Below are 17,325 nucleotides of genomic sequence, written 5' to 3'. Positions count from 1 at the left end.
TAGAAGCCATCTGAACACTATTCTTGATTTCAAGAAATACAAAACTAGATCAGGTGTTAACATTTAATTTTATTTATAAAAAAATTGTAGAACGTATTAAATACAAACATTTGGAAAAAGCAATCAAGGCTTCGCTAAGATGCCCAGGAAGAGGAAGACAGAGAATCAAGAAGCTTACCAGATTTAGAGTTTTTAAACTAGTGGAATAATTGCTATAATTTTTCACTGACATCTTTATAGTGGTGGCCATTATAGCAACCAAAGTTATTATCCCTTTTATAAAACAGATATGATTTGCCATATCTTCCCACTCAACCACAAAATGGAAGGAAGCAACTTTTTCCAGGTTAAAAAACAGTAATAAATACTATTAATGCATTTACCCATTACCTACATTCTATAACACTAGACATTTGCTTATAATCACACATGGATATCAAGTTCAGCCCCAAAAAATTGATTATACATTTAAAATCTGGATATCCAATAAGGTGTTATAAATTTTATACATTTTCCAGTGAACATCAAAATGAGGACAGTGTTTTGAAGTACAGAAACAAAATAATTGAATGCATCATCTACACTACAAAGGTCAACTATTAAGAGGTGAGTTGGGTCTAGTCACGTTCCAGATAGCTGGAAAGTCCTACAAATTGCCACTGAAAGGCTGTTTGGAAGACAAATCATGTCACATTCTCAGTCCGTGTTAGCTCCTCTCCCTCTCTAAAAGGCTAAAGGTGAGAACTGTAGCTCTCTCTTCTGCACCTGTGGTAATTAGGGAGTAAACCATCATTCTACTCACTACATGGACAAACCAGATTCAAGTTTCCTTAGACTGCTGTTGCTCTTACACTGCTCTCACACCTGCAGTATGGAGTACACACAGACCACTACACAAGATGTTGAAGGCAGAGACTGCAGAAAATACCCCTTTCTGCCTTTCAAAAGGAGAGAAGCACTTCCACTCACTGACAATAAGGCATTCCCTCCGTCTTCCCAGCTTACCCTGTATCTGCTTTGGAGCTGCAGCATAACGCACTCACGTGGCTATATGGCCCTTAAGCCAAACTCAGTTCCAAAAAAATCCTGTTCAGGAGACCGACTCTTTGGAGATAATAAAACTATTTAAAAAAAACAGTGCAGACTAATCTTGGACACATGGAAATTAACAGATATCTCCCATTCTGCCTTGTGAAGATATCTCTCCATTCTGCCTGTTCTCACACCGTATGTGTGAGAACAGTAGAAGAACTGCCAACTTACCAGCACCCACAGTAGTACTACTGAAAGGACAAGAGTGCCAGGAGTTTTATAGGATACACAGTGTTGGCAGCCAGCTACAGGATGGACTGGCTGGATATCTGCAAGACCATAGGCAGAATACTTCAAACAAAGCTGCCCTTTGATGGGCTGATGCTGCCCTACGTATCCTATTATGAGTAGAGGGTTGAACAAATGGACCTGCATCCTGAATGTGTGTCAGACCCTGTTACCGAGGAAAACATTTTCCAATTATTACATCTGCCCTCACAGCACAGAAGAGACTGCCAACATTGACACTGCTGGGCTGGAATTGTTAAGCAGACAATTATTTGCAGATCAACATCTTCAGGAACAGCTAAGTAGCTCTCTTACCAGGCAATCACACAGCAACTGCTGCATATACCAAACAGGCAGCGGTTCATTCAGCTGCAAGCTTGAGAACAAGTTCCAGCACTCTTCCCAAACCCAGCAACATCCCTTACTGTAACAAAGATATGATGATTCTGCTCTCATCATACTCAGTACACTTAAAGCACTTAGTGCAATGAGAACCCTGATGCACGCTTCACCTTAGATGAAATGGATAGGTCAGTTCCACCCCACTCCCTTTTGTCCTTTTAGGCAATTATTGATATGCATGACCCGTATTTCACAAGCCATAACATATTTTTTTAAGATACTTAACAACAGATATTTAACAGCCAGAGTTTACTTGATCCAAAAGCCTTGCTCCCATCCAAAGAATTCACTGCTACCTGCAAGCAGGAAATCACACAAAGAGGAATCTTGTGAAGGCATGGGAGGCCATAATACCAAAGAAATTGAAAGAGACACAACAGTCTATTTAGTATGCTGATTGCTTCTCACTCAGTGCTCAGTTTTTAGCATGATATACACCACATTTGAACAAATGAAGGGCTTGGTTTTAGTTTTCTATCTTTACTGTTTGGGGAGCATTTTTTATTTTCTAGAATCTTCAAGAAAAATGGGCCTTCCATCCTCCAAGTCAAAGACAAGAAATCATGATCTTGGTATCAAGGCAACCCCATATTACAACATCAGAAATCAATACTGCCCAGCATCCCTACTGACATATTTGAAGTTACAGTCTTACAAGCTGCTTGAGTCAGGTAATGGCTCCATTCCAGAAACACACAACATTACCAAGAGCAGGGTATGGCCCCTAGTTTCAACGTAGTTTAAAATATATTGTACAAATTCATTCCTATAAATCTGATCACAGCAAAACATACAGTGGTGCTTAAATGGCAGGAAAGTTGGAATTCCAACAACTCAGTCTTTAAATCAGTGAGAAACATGGGCAATTTTAAAAGAAAACAATAAACTTCTCAACTACAGACATTTGTGAAACACACATGCACACGCACATTCTCGCACACACACACACCCACTTACTTCACTCAGTGTTAGATTAAGATTACACAAGGCAATTTTCAAGGTTGCATTTACAACCACAATGACAAGAACAGCATTTTTGAGGTAGCTGAAGTCAAAGAGCAAACCACAGCACAAGCAAAGAAACAGGTGCTTGCACTCACACCGAGCCCACTCTTTGGAGACGCGTTATCGTGTGCGCAGGGGCGTGTGCTGAAGAGGCACGTGTTCCGTGGGGAATGAAGTTCATGATAAACTATTCTCCAGAAAAGCTGATGCTGGGAGACCAGATGCACAGTCAAGGGACCACGGATTAAATCACTGCACATCAGCCGAGCTGTGGTAACAGCCTGGGTGCTCTTGGTCTGTGGCAGCTCTGCCGACAGCTCAGTCTCATGGGCACTGAAGCAAAGACAACTGTGGCGGCTGAAGGTGCTATTACTCAGAGCTGTCTGTCCCACTGCTCTCCTAGATGCCACTGCTGGGGGAAAGGTACTTGGGCCTCATCTCACCTGCTCCAGCTTTCAGCCTAGCATTCAAGTTCACGCCCACCTCCACCTACTACTCGCCTGTGGATTGTGAACAGGAGCGGCAGAGACACAGACTTGAGTTCCCTTCTTCAGGTGCAGTAACACCTTTGCCACACTACTAGTGCAGAGATACCAAACTGCCACAGCTTGAATCACCGGACTTCATCTCTCCAAGCCCTTTGCTAGCCTACAAGTGGAGTTGAGCTAACCTCACGGTAAATGCCAGGCAATGTGGGCAGAAGGGGATATAGCTGTGGCTGGCAAAAAAACTGTCTCAGCCACAGTAACTGGATCCTGTCTCTGGGCACAAACAGAGCTTGATCCTGCCTGAATTACAAAACTGTGTGAAACACACTCATACACACACATACACACATAATGTCATCAAGAAGCTTTCTATAAATCAACAGTTTGCATGGTTCACTGCTGAAAGTCTTGGAAGATGGGATGGAAAACATGGCAAGATGTTTTGCAAAAGTAGAAAGAAAAAAAATTGACCTCTTGTGATTAGGTCTCTGTTGTGTAGTTGCTGTATGAGAGTGATGGCACAGATGAGAAGTTGTTATTCCACTGCCTTCCTCCAGTAGTCTGATGCAACTCTGCCTGCTCTTTGTATTTGCTCAGAAGATTTTTGGCTTCTTGCAGATCCTGAGAAGAGTTTTCCCCATATTCTTCTTTCAGCCATTGCCTGAACTACAGAAATTAAAAATACATATACAAAATGATGAAACAGTAACCTGAAATTGATGGAAAATTAATTCTTCTTCCTGTTCTACAAAATTTCCGTAACCTTTAGGATCATATGCAGTTTAAAGTAAAGCACTCCAAATACTGCATGTCCTATAACAGCAGCACAGAATGCACAGCACAGGAACACATATTTGAAATCACTGAGACTCCTTACATCTCCTGAAATGGCACACTGGAACAGCCTGGCTGACTGGAGTAATACAGAGTAAGGAACACCTGCTGGGAAAGGACATCCTGGACTTAAGATCTCCCTGTTCCTGCTGCATACACAAACAATAAGAGGAATTAGCATGGAAGCCAATATGATCAGCCAATCTGCCCAAGTCACAACAGGATGCAAGAGGGTTGAAGATCAGAAGGTGAACCACTCTTACAGGTTTTTTATCTTGAGCCCACAAAACACCAGTAGTAAAAAAATGTAGTGTGGATATCCTAATAGGTGTCTTCTAGGAAGAAATAGCCCATGAGTTTTACAAGCTACAGAATAGGATATATAGAATATAAATGTTACTGACATGAATGACTGAATATGGTATATGGTAACAGATGCACCAAGCCCATCTGATGGTCAGTCCAATTCTGTATCCTGCTTTGAGAGATATAAATGATGAGGACAGAATCAAGCAATGGCAGGGCAATAATGCTAGGACCTTTTCTCTGGCTATTTCCTCAGCTTGCAGCAATTTTCAGCTCAGATGAAAATCTTCAGGTGCTTTCAGAGGCTGAGGCAGTATCTTTTTGTTTGATAGCGCAAATGAATTCTCTTGTCATGAGATCTCATTTTAAACCCACTTTTTTTTTACCACAAGGTACCTGTAGGCAAACAAGCTCCATAAGTACATATTGTATAAATCCCCCACGCCTTTTCGTTGATTTGGACCTGCCAACAGATAACTCTGTCTCATGGGAAAGAGTGGAAATTTCACATGTTCACTTTTTCTATCCACTCAACTCTGACACTGCCTTGCTTGTTGGAGAATTTCAGTCCAGCTGAGGACAATTCCAGCTGAGGAACTGTCCAATTCCTGACAATTTTGCTGAGCTCATTTGCAGAAGCAACTAGTAAACACAGACTCCAACTGTCATGTCCCAGTGGGGATAATCTTATTTTTCCAAACCTTAACCTTCATAACTTTGTTCTATTTGGGGCTCATGAACAGCTTGATCCATAAAGATCATTTACTAGGACATTGGGAGACAAGACCTCAAGGTAGATACTTCCTCCCATTACTTAAAGAGGTCCTCAGCCTGAGGCTTCAGATTTGCCTATCACGTGGAAGTTTGGAACAGGTGCAAATTATTTTGTGACCTTAGTGACTAAACCTCATCCTATAAGACCAAGGTCTAGAGGACAATATTCCAGAAAGCCAACAGGATACCACCACCCTTTAGTGGCACAGTAAAACACCAAATGCTGCTGAAATCTGAAAAAAAGCTCACGCCCTTGGCAGATGGCATCATTCCACTGAAATCAGGTGTGTAAACAGACACCTGCTGAGGATGTGGTTGCTCTTAAGAAACAGTAAGAAACTACAGCCCAGCCAGTGAATACAGGTGGATACTTCTTTTTGCAACCTACTGCCTCCCCCTCAGTGAATAAAGACAGAATGCACAGTCCACGGTGGATGAAAAAAGAGAGACGTTACTGTCTTTATCAGGCTATTTGCATACAGCCTTAATTGTCATTGCTGTTAGACCAAACCAATTAGAGTAGAAATGACTGTAAGGGAGGAAGGAGACAAGTCTGGAAAGTCCCTCTCTGACTTTTGTCTCTTAAAAATCAGTTATTCTACCATTTACACCAGTTCCAAACAATCCAGGAAACATTCAGTTAAATATTAAAAAAAAACACAAATGTTTACAGTTGCTAACTGCATCATGCAAAACAAATGGTAATTTCTAAACTCTGAGCTTTCTGCAGCAGAATAACAGGGAAGGAATTAAAAAAACCAAAACTACATCCTTTGTCTCATGTATTTTGCTTTCCAGCTTTGGCTTGCCTCTGGTGTTATTTTTAATAAGCACAATAGGCACAAAAGCCCATACAACAACAACATGCTGAGCAATGGAAAATGGAAGGGATGGCCACAGTACGTTGGTAACGTAAGTGGAAGTCACCAATCACCCACAGGGAGCAGGTCTTTTGCATAGGATAGGGGTTTTTTTTGGAGTAAGAAACTAGTTTTTGTTTTATGAAACCCCTCTGGCAGTCCTACTCTTCCATTGATTTTCCTAGTTCTACAAAACCTTCAAAGGCTAATAAGAAAAAAAGGGTCAGATCTGAGGCTGCCGTAAACATCAGAAAACTTATTAAGTCTTGGACACAGAAGGTAGGAGGGGGGTCACAACACACAATTCATAATGAGGACTAAGTTTAACTCTTGACAGGAAGGATTTGTGATAATGATTTCTTTCCTGCTTACTATTCCCAAACGAATGTGTTGGGGGGAAACCCACTACTTTTATGCAACTGGCAGTTACAGGCTGGACTTCTTGCTGTTCTGAGAATTCACCCTTTATCTTCCACCCCCATAAAGGTGTTAATCTTGAACTGTGTCTTAGCTCACATGAAGCAACCACTAGATTGACAACACAGTTGGGCAGGAGGTGTTTAGATGCTGTGCTTCAACCCTTCTCCCATCCAGCATTCCCTGACACCTTCAGATCTATCTGTATCTCCTTCGTGGAGCAGGCTGGACTAAGAAGTCATCCCCTCAAAGCAAAAACAGGGAGTCAGATAAACCACACAGACCACAAAATAATGAGAAGTACTCCATGATCTGACTTGGGAGTTATGTTTCACAGGTCTTTTTTGTAGTTCATTTACCTGATCAACATCATGTTTTTCAAATTCCTGCAGCTGTCTCTGGAAGCCCATGTTTGGATTGGCACATGATCTCGCCGCACGGACAACAGACAGTGCATCTTCCCAGCCAAAGTCTGTGATAGTCATGATGTAGGCAACCACCAGTGTGACACTCCTGGAGACACCTGCAAGGCTGCATGGAAAAGGAGGTGCAATACACTGAAGCACTGCTGCACTTCAGCTGTCACAGCTAAAAGCACCACTTCTCAACATCACAGCAGACTGCTGTGTTGCTTGCCATGAGGAAGTAATATTATAATATTTGAGTTAAATGGTTTTGGTGCTGCTTTTTCAAATGCAGCAGAAAAAAAAATCCGACATGACCAAGAAAGTGGGTTTTGAGTGGTAACTCGTATGGGACTGTGAAAGAAGAAATAAGCACAAAGTTGTCACAAAAGCAGGGGGCAGTGCACACATTCTAAGTTAGATTTGAGTTTTAAAAAGACAGAAGTAAGTCACCCACTTTCTTTCTTCTGTTTATATAGATCAGAGCAGTGAAATAAGACTGTTTCCTCTCCACCATGAATAAAGGCTGCAATTTCATGGGGCCAAAATGAACTTTAACTGAACCAATAAGAGGTACATATCTCTGGTTGCTTGAGTTCCTCTTTCTGCTATCCACTGCATTGTGCAGCTTAAACTCTCAGGACTACAGTTTCCCCAGATGAAAAGCTAGGATAGAGTAAGAATCATTCATTAGGCCTGGTTGGACAACACTGGACAAACTCAGAACTATTTCTACTGAGAGTATAAAGAGTGTGTTAGAGTTATATTTACCATAGTAAAAAGAAAATAGTTACCAGATGTTTTCACCATTTTATGTTTCTGAAAACACTTCACAAATTTAAATACATGTTTTTTTAAAACTCTGTGAGTATTCAGACTATTTATTCCTGTTTTCCATACACCAAGACTGACCAAACGGCTCATGCGCAGCTCTGTCATGAGTCAACAGCAAAGTGAGGATTTATGCTCAGGGCCTGTGTACAAGTCCAGTGTTCAAATCACGAGATGACTCTGATTCCAGATATAGACTCAGATATGTCCCTTGGACATATAGCACAAAGACCACAACCAATAGCAGAGAGCAAGAAAAAACCCAGGGTGGGATTTCCTTTTCTATTCTTTACAGTCCCAGGAGCATGTCTCCAATCAGGGTCTTGCTATCAGCAAATGCAACATTTGAATGCTTCAGCAGTTAAGAGAAAGAGGGAAAAAAAATCAATTCCTGTTCAGACAGGTTTTTTTAAACAACTCTGAAGTCACCAAAACAGCTGTTAGAGAAACTAATCAAATTATTAGGATTATGGAAATCACATTTAGAAATACAGTGATTAAAATGGTAGGAAATAAATAATGTGTCTCCAGCCAACACATTCCTAGTCAAATCAATCCTACAAAAATGTTTGATGAGAGAAGGTCAAGAAGAATTTCTTGGGCTCCTTTCATCTCCAAGCAGCTGCCCACCCCAGAGACTCAAAAGTCCTAGCATAAGGTTTTAATAGCACTTGCAGTTCTTCTGGGGCTTTTTGAATAAAGGGGGCAATTCAGTCCAAGAGTATTTTGCTACAGAGGGGAGATGATCACTAATTTATTAAAATTATGAATATCCAAATCTAGGTAGATTACCCTTAAAAACCCCTTAAAAAGTTTTTTTAGCAAGCAGTATACATACCAGTGAACTAAGCAGCCTTCACCTGTGAGCCGGCATTCATGGATAAATTTGATGCTCTCTCTGAAATGCCTTGCTCTGAAAACAAAAGCAGAAAGGGGATGAAGAAAGTGTTGTATTTAGTAAAATCACTACTTAGAAAGAGAGAAATCTATCTGAAAGCTCACTTCACGCTATTTCTAGACTTTAGAATTGCATACAGGTCTTACAAAGTAAAAGTTATTGTCTGGCAATGAAACACAAAACTCACAAAACATAAGTTATATGCCACTCTATCCAAGTAAGGAACTAGTTTTTTAGGCACTACAGTGTGATAAACTTTATTCTGATGTCTGTCAAATCTTTATTTTGGTTTGTGTTTGATTCTTCTTTAAAGCAGTGGTTTGACCTTCCATGTCCTTGTGTGCTCAGATGTCAGATGGAACTCAGCACAACTACACAAGCAGTTCTCCAGACATGATGTCTCTCACAAAGAAACACTACCTGCTATCCAAACTTATGCTTAACTTTAACTCTACTTCCTCCTTCAACCCATGTGCTAGGTCATATCTGAACATTAAGACTTTCTGCTTGGCTATGTGGAATCACTCCCTTTAGTCTCTGCTATGAAAAAATGCTCAGTTCAAGCCCCGTTTCCTTTAGTTCCTTCCAGTCTTCTCCTTCCAGACAGCAGTACCCCTTCTGCCCATATTCAGGGTGCCAGCCTACAGTCCACCTGTTTAAAGCAGCAGACGAGAAAACGTAGAGAAGACTCAAACTTTTTAGTTTTCAAACTTTAGGTTTTACAATCTCATTATCCTTCACATATGCCCCTTTCATTTTAAGTGGGGCATAGTGAAGGACAGCAAGTGGGCAGCTGTCATCATCTGAATGAATATGTAGCACTGCCTCCTTGCATCTCAGTTTCAAGTTGCTCACCCAACCTTTCTGACAGCAAAGCCTTTGGCACTGCCTGCAGTTCACCACAGCTGCAAGCAGAACCTCTTAGCTCAAAAGAGCTGGAGCTCACTGTGGCCTTTGAGAGCTCCTGCAATTCAAGCTCACAAGCAGTAGCAAAGTGGGCAATGTGGGCAGAGGAAAGAGGTTCTTAGAGGGCAGTCCTGTTGGCAAGGGCAAACCTGAAAGCACATTGCGCTCAACACCCATGAAACACAACGTCCTGTATTCAAGATGTTTCCCCTTTCTGGGTGAATATTATACCACAAGGGTAAAAGAAAAAAACCTCAGCCCAGCACCAGCAGCCACACAAAAATCAGGAATGCCCACATAAAAGGAAGCTTCCCTTCCTGCCTAACAGTGCAGCTGCTGATACTGTAAACACTCCCGACCTGAAGGACAACACTGATGCAATAGAGTGTCACTGCCTGCAGAACTAGCAAAGGCAAGGATACCTAACTGGAATGAACAAAAAAGATCCCAAAGCTTGGGACTCCCTTTCCAGTACAGTTCCTGAATCAATGGATAAAACATAGAAAACAGAGCTAGAGAAGACCTGAGCAGTTTATTTGGAAAATCTCAAGGCACAATGCAATCCCAAGCTTTAGGACAGCAGATCAACTCAGAGGTTTATATTTCTCAATAAACTGATTAAGTATGTGGGATAAGTGAAGAAAAAGCCTTACAAATGCATGTGTACTCAGACTGCCATGCCAAACCACTGTTACTGGCTGAGCTGTAACAAATCATGGTGCTCAGGTCTGCCAGGGGAGCTCAAGAAGTTTCACATAAACAAACTTAGAGAGCAAATAAGATCTCTGGCTATGTGTGCAAGAAGCTTTGCTATTGCACAATGAAGAGCTTAGCTGAGATTGAAAGCATTCACTCAGATGCAGCTTGGTTAGGTCTGTGTTGACAACCCAATCTTCTCATCTTTTCTCTTTCTCTCTAGAAAATCTGGCCAGGAAGGCAACTTCATGCACCAGTGAATTTGTTTCAATGGCCTTGCACAAGTTTTGGCAAGACACTTCCAACATTCTGTTTTGAAAAATATCTGTGACTGAGCATAACACCTTTGCAAAGTACTGAACCTTGTGAACTCCATTCACCCAGTTTTCTTCACCCTTCCTCACTGCTCATGTGTTTTCAAGTGTGATTACAGGCATTCATGAAAATGAGAAGATAAATAGTAACATCTAAAATTAGTGCTGCTCTATAGCACCCTGGCCCTTCCTCACGCTGAGCCAGAGAAAAGAACGTATGTACTTCACCACAACCCTATGGCATCAGGGTCTCTTCTTGAGCCAGAAGACACAGCTGCCTAAACTCATTTTCAAAGTTATGGTAAAATCATGTTTAGATGAAAACTAAGATTGAGGACCAGTTAGCGGTGTGGCAAGCGCCAGACACAAAGAATGGTAAGTCTTACATTAACCACAAAACAGTTGACTATCATCTCTAACAGGAAAGCACTTGACAAATGTGTTGATTTGCAGCCCCTTTGCTGGATGTCACGACAATTTATAACATGATATCTGGCTCTCCCAGCTGAAAGCTGGGCCCTGAACTGCATCATCTTCACAGTGGGAAAACACCACAGAAAGAAGCACCAGCACAACACCCCTACCAGGATATTGTAGAAGTTATCTAAAGTTATGCATTAGCATGCTGCATAATTCAAAATTAGACCAAGAGCAGAGTTATGATACCAGAGCTTTATTTTCTTTCTTTCATTGATAGTTGGACTCCTACAAGTATTTATAAAGGTTAAAAAGACAGCATCCAAATCACATAGGATGAAGCATCTTGATGTTTCTTTCCTTTGGTGATGTAAAAGAAAAAAATCTACCAAAATTTTCTCCTCTTAATAGGTCATCTGGCTTCTGTATTATCATCACTAGCCACCTGACTGTTGGAGGTTAATTCCTTAGAAATACACAGCCAAAGACAATTAACTGGAACAGGGCAGGAAGGGAAGATTTTAATTCTGTAGAAGTAACTTTTTAGTGACGAGTTCTACAGAAGATGACATTTTTGGAGCGGTTACTGGCCTGAGGTAAAATTCTCACAGACCAGGAAAAACATTGATTTAACATCTAGGAAGTACCTTGAGTCTGAAAAGCAATTGCTTTCCTCCTATGCTTGCTAGGGGCAGAAAAGGGGAGTAAAATAAAGCTTTTGAGACACTTTAGTGAACAGCCACATGCTAACAGGGGAATCCCTGCTGTATTTCCCTGGCAAGTCATCCCTCTGAGGAAAAGAACTCCACTAAACAAGTCTTCTAGGAGTAAATGTACATTATACACACAAGAAACCAGAGGTTTCCTTCAGAAAAATTGAACTGAAGTGCATTAAGAGCTCACAGTCTCAAAATTCAGTGGGTAAAAGGCTTCCAGTTGGCCCTTGCTGTTGGGAAACAGACAGGAGAGCAGTGTGCACACATCAGTTGTGCCTGTCAACCATGGCTAAGAGAACACAAGGACCTGCAACACAGGATGCTGCTTGGTTAGCTGTTTTTTTTCCCTGACACCAGCAGAATGCCTCTTTCAGAAGAGGGAGGTAGACACGCAAAGATGTTGCAGAGGGACCAATTCCCTTTCCTGCTCCCTAGCTATGCCTCCCTCCCTCCTTCCCTCCCTCCCTCCCTCCCTCCATAGTGGGCACAGGCAGTAGATTGCATCCAGTCCTCACAGGCTGAAAAAAGACAACTTCCTCTTGCTTTCAGAAGACTGCACGTGCAAAGCAAGCAATGGTGCTACTTGTGAGCATTATGATTTGATTTCACTTGAAGGCCTGGACTGCATAAAGTAAAAAAAAGAAAAATCAGTTACTCATCAAGTTTTACTTTAACTGATAGAATGTATCAGTATTAGAAGTAATGACCTTTGCTTGCAACACCTGATACCAAAGCAAGTATTTTAGATGTCTGCAGCATAACAGGAACAATACCCATGCAAATACTCTATCTTCTTAGAGAAGCCTTAAGAGCCTTGGTATTACGCCAGCCAGCTCAAACACAGGAACTGGTTTTTCAATATAACTCCTTGACATTTAACAGTGAAGGAATTGTACATTTATTAACGTTCATCATAAATGCCATCCTTTCTCTTCCCATTCCCAACTGATCTCTATTAACAAAGGAAGCAGACTTAGAAAACTTCGTCAAAAATGCTACACACCTCAAAATGCCAGTGAACAGTTAATGACATGTGAATGTTTTCCTCTAATCTCATATTAACTTTCCTTGCCAAAAGGATAGTTATTTAAATTCATTTCTTTTTACTCTAAATATTAAGGCCATGGAAGCTGTCCATGACAAAAGCTATCTACCTTCTCATTACAGACCTGAAATTTAGGGGATTAGGGTGTTTTTTGTTGCGGGTGGGGTGTGGTGCTTTTTTTTTTTTTCCCTTCCCCTAAAATCATGACAGAAACGCAGAATGAAAAGACAAATCATCACACATCAAGCGCCACACTGGAATCTTTCTAGAGTATGAGAAAACACAGGCTCTAAAAATATCCCCCAGAAGCATAAGCCAGAATATTGCTGTGATACAAGAGAAAAGCAGTGCTGCACTTCCTTCCGTACCTACCAGGCCTCTTTCCACTACTTGTTTCTCTACCAAAACTTGGTAGCAGGATGTGGCTGAAACCCCCCTCACCTCTCCCCAAGATAAACATTGAGCTCTAGAAGAAAGAGCTGGTCATCATCCAAGTTCTTTTGATTTCTCTTTGGAATTGAGACTTGCTATGCTCAATTAAAACCAGGTGTAAGTCAATTAGCATTATGTGAACTTTAGCAGAGATGAGAAAGAGCAAGGTTTGGACACTGTAGTGGCAGTACCTACGTCCTCAAGGTGAGAGTCACTGCAGGGCAGAAAACTCCCTGCCATGGCAGCTTATACCAAGAGCAGCAGGGACTTCTGAGGCAGGTTCAAGAAGTCCCCAGCAGATACAGTTTCCACACAGGGACTTTGTTTTGAAGGCCCACTGTGAGGAATTTATTTCAACCCTTGAGGCACCAGGCTTCAAACCTCTTTCAAATATTTTGCTTTGTTAATGGCTGCAGCTGGCACTAAAAAAAAAAAAAAAAAAGGGGGGGGGGGTGGGGAGCCAAACACAAAGATTTACAAAAACAGTGGCTAGAATAAACTGTGACTGAATTAGGCCCAAACTCACTAAGGAATTCCTGAAGTTTAAGGCGAAGAGTGTTTACATACGAAGCCTCCTACAAACACACACAAAAAGCAGGATGAAATGAAGTGTTATTGTATTTTCTTAACAGTTTTAACCCCACATGTGTGTAATACTCATTAGAGATCAGAATCAAAGCTTTCAGAAAATTTAAAATAGGTATCATAGTACCGTGAGATTTCTGGGGTTTTGTTATTTATTTTTAAAGAATACTTACAAGTTCTGCGAGGGTGAGTCAGCAGCAGGAATGCACAGATACTTCATTCCCTGTGTAAAGAAGCAAAAAATGTATGAGAAGAAATTGAAGTTAAACATATAAATCCAGCACAGTAAAAGTCCTGCTCTAGACTACTGAAATATTAATGATTTTGAGGAAAGCAACACCATCATTCAGACAAGCAGAGATTATCTCTATACAGTCAGATTTTAAAACATTTGCTTTCACATTGCTAAGACACCAGCATATAGCTTAGTCATGCTTCCCCCAAGGCTCAGTAGTGAGCTTTTAAAAAAAGGAGCATCTTTCCTAAAAAGATCTAAACTTTTCTTCAAAAACATAATTGTTCTTGTTTTTCTAGGAAAATGAAGTTGCATCTTCTCCTGCCCTTCCCTTTCTGTGAACAGATGTTACAACCTGAAATTGCGATATGCAGTTTCTTTTAAACTCACAATCATTTTTCTTTACCCAGTTGATAAAGCAAACAAAATGTATTTCAAAGAAGAAACATGTTTGTGGCATGGATTTTGGTTTTTTTATTTTTGGAAACCCTCAAGAAGGACAACCATAAAACACATACTTTTCTTCCACAAAGTTAGCGTCTCTTTCTTAGTCAGCTACCGTAAGAAGTTACAAGATCGAGTAGGGAAGTTAGATAACCATTTCTGATGCAATAAAAATGTTACTGGGTATATTTAAAACAACATATTTATAATCCTACTGCTACTGCTTTGCATTGTCAATGCTCATTTCAACTGTCATTTTATTTTCAAAGGTTTTTTTGCTCCTATGACTGTTAAGAAATAGAACACTTCGGAAAGCACATTTAGCTGACTTCTCAAATAGGACTTCCAAGAATACAATCTGCAGCTCAGACAGGCAAAAACTAAATTATTCACTGGAACTCTTTTGAATTAACTTAGATGCCAAGTTATTAATTCTTCAGATGCACTTGTAAAGATAATAATTCAAGCAAAAGGGTCATTATAAAATGCACCTTAATCTAGCCTTTTGTAACAATGCACACCCCTGTAATAATCCCACATGTTCAACACCACACATGGAAAGTTGCACATCTATGTACAAGAGATACTTTGCCAACAAGGTGGAACACAATCTGCACCTACCAGGCATTTTATTTGCCAGCTGGGGGAAGAAGAGGAATTTTCACTGCTCAAATGTGTGGCTACCTGAGGCAGCATCATCTACAAACCCTTTGCTTTGCTGGTTCAGAAACCCCTCCATATTTCCCCTACATACACTTTATTCCTTCACTTGCCATTGCACAAAGAGCAAGCCCTTTTACAAGAGGGGCACCATGACACACCTCTGCAAGGTGCACAAACTTCACCACTATGTCAGAGAGATTGTGGGAAACAATCAGAAGCAGTCAGAAACATTGTGGGAAACCAGGAGGGCTCCACAGCCAAAAGTTGATCCAAAACAACTTGTAAACACATTCACTTAGAAAGATAGTGTAGCAGTAATATTCATATTGACATTGATAGGCTGCTGAGCCAAGGATAATTAACTATATTAAGAGATTAAGTATGATAATAAGCATTTGTATGACACATCTGAGAGGTTTATCTTGGACACTAGTATCACTTCAAGTGAGTCACTCCAGTAAAATGAGGGCCTGAGACCCGAAAGTAAATTTACATGCTATTCTTTCCCCATCACCTCTAGCAATTCCGTACCATTGAAAAATTGAAAATTGAGGGCAGGAGATGGGTTAGCTCTGGAGTGCAGTGCATGCGAGAAGGTTCACTCCTCCAGCACGCACTGACGCAAGTTGTTCCACAGATTTCAGAAGTTATGGCACATGCTGAGTGCTTTTCACAGGCTGAGTGCAGAGGGGCTTTCAGGTCATGTTCACTCTAAAAGCAGAAGTAGCACCAACACAAATTTAAGACCTGCAATGTTCTTTTTTTTGTCATGGCTGGTTAGTTCCAACTACTGCAAGCAAGCATGAAACCAGCCTATGAAAGAACACATGGTCCTGAATGGCTCATCCAAAGCCTGATCTTGGACATCTTCAGCTCTTACAACTTGCAGTGAAGCCCACAGCACACTTTTCATTACTGTGCTCCCAAATGCTCAGCATCAGCCCGTTAGCTTATTAATATATCTTCTCAGAATGGACATGGTTTAAGTTACTGGAATTTGGTATTTTGACTGATGTATATCATCTGCGTTTTTGGAAGGCTGTGGTGATGGACTCCTCCCTGTGAGGAAATAATCACACACTCAACTCAGAAATAGAGGTGGGATTTCAAAAGTACTGTGCAGTGACCTAACCCATCTCCCACAAAAATCAACAGTGAAACTCTCAGCAACTTCGAGCCAAACACAGTTTGGCCAGAGTTGGTAACTCCTGAGGATCCCACCCTACCATCTAGTTTTGCTTCTCTTGGTTGAAATAATAATTATAATAATAGGATCATTCAGCATAATTGGATACAACACCATCACCAGATTGTATGAGGCAGGTATTCATACATGATACTCAGGAATTTTTGTGCAGGTTATTCCTACATTGAGTGCTGGAATTAGACTTTCTTCACACATGCTGTATAGACTTTCTTTTTATAAAACATTAGCAATAGGAAGACACTTAATTGCTGAACCCTGCTGTTTGCGACCATTATGGAAAAAAAAAAAAAAAACCTACCTAAGATCATAATATTTCATATATATATCTGTGCCCCAAGACACTACTGTCTTTCCTGTGCACATACCCTGCAGGTACCATCAAAAAACTGTCCCAAAGGGACCTTTCAAAGCAGAACAGTTTATGCCAAGCAAACAAACAGCTACCAACAACATTTAATATATATAGGGTACTAGCATGCAAGAAAGACAGAAACACCACGATTTTCTTACCTAGCAGTTTGTCTGCCATTCTCAAACTGCAAAGCATAAAGTGTTGGGTGGCAACAATCATTGGAACAGTGACTACAACAGAGTAAGTGAAATTAAAGACTGCTGAAGCTAGCTTCTTGTGAAAATTTCAGCAGGCTCCAAACTGGTCCCTAGTCAGCAGTTTCATTAAATAAACCTGAATCCAGCAGCAGTTGCAATATCCCAGGTTGAACCAAAACTCCATATTAAAAAAGATGGAAAGACAAATACAAATTTTATGTCAACCATATGGAAGTCTTTATTTACATCTTTCTAAATTAAGGACACTTTGCTCCCTAAGAATGACAATTCTGTAAAATTATTCAGTGAAGGAAGCACAGAACAACCCAAAACAGGTATTGTGCCACTTCTCCTACACACACTAAATTAGTAGCTAATACAGAACAGTACAGAACAGCTACTCATTTCAAAACATGGTATTTATTTGAAACAAAGGGAAAAGCTTGCAAAGCATAAAAACTGATGAAAAGAGAAACACCATTTAAAATCCAATACAAAGTAATACATTCCCTTTATTTATTGAATATTCTTGCATATATATTGTTATTCAAACATTTCTTCAGCTGACAGCTATGTC

At 40.6% G+C, this 17,325-nt stretch overlaps 1 protein-coding gene across 6 annotated transcripts in view; it reads right to left on the bottom strand.

Moving 5' to 3' along the window:
- Positions 1 to 49: 49 nt before the first annotated feature.
- The window catches only part of DUSP22 (dual specificity phosphatase 22), a 43,420-nt gene continuing 26,144 nt past the window's right edge, over positions 50 to 17,325 (bottom strand). For all 6 annotated transcript variants that reach the window (XM_062494281.1, XM_062494458.1, XM_062494199.1 and 3 more), the window contains 4 exons: positions 13,824 to 13,873; positions 8,480 to 8,554; positions 6,766 to 6,937; positions 50 to 3,881 (listed from right to left, as the gene is read on the bottom strand). In XM_062494281.1, coding sequence (XP_062350265.1) covers positions 3,696 to 3,881; positions 6,766 to 6,937; positions 8,480 to 8,554; positions 13,824 to 13,873 — 483 coding nt within the window. In that variant the 3' untranslated portion in view covers positions 50 to 3,695. The remainder of the gene's footprint in view (positions 3,882 to 6,765; positions 6,938 to 8,479; positions 8,555 to 13,823; positions 13,874 to 17,325) is intronic.

This window comes from Cinclus cinclus, chromosome 1, assembly GCF_963662255.1.
Source record: "Cinclus cinclus chromosome 1, bCinCin1.1, whole genome shotgun sequence".
Lineage (NCBI taxonomy): Eukaryota > Metazoa > Chordata > Aves > Passeriformes > Cinclidae > Cinclus > Cinclus cinclus.
Note: the sequence above shows the minus strand (reverse complement) of the source record. Positions and strands in the feature narration are given on the sequence as shown.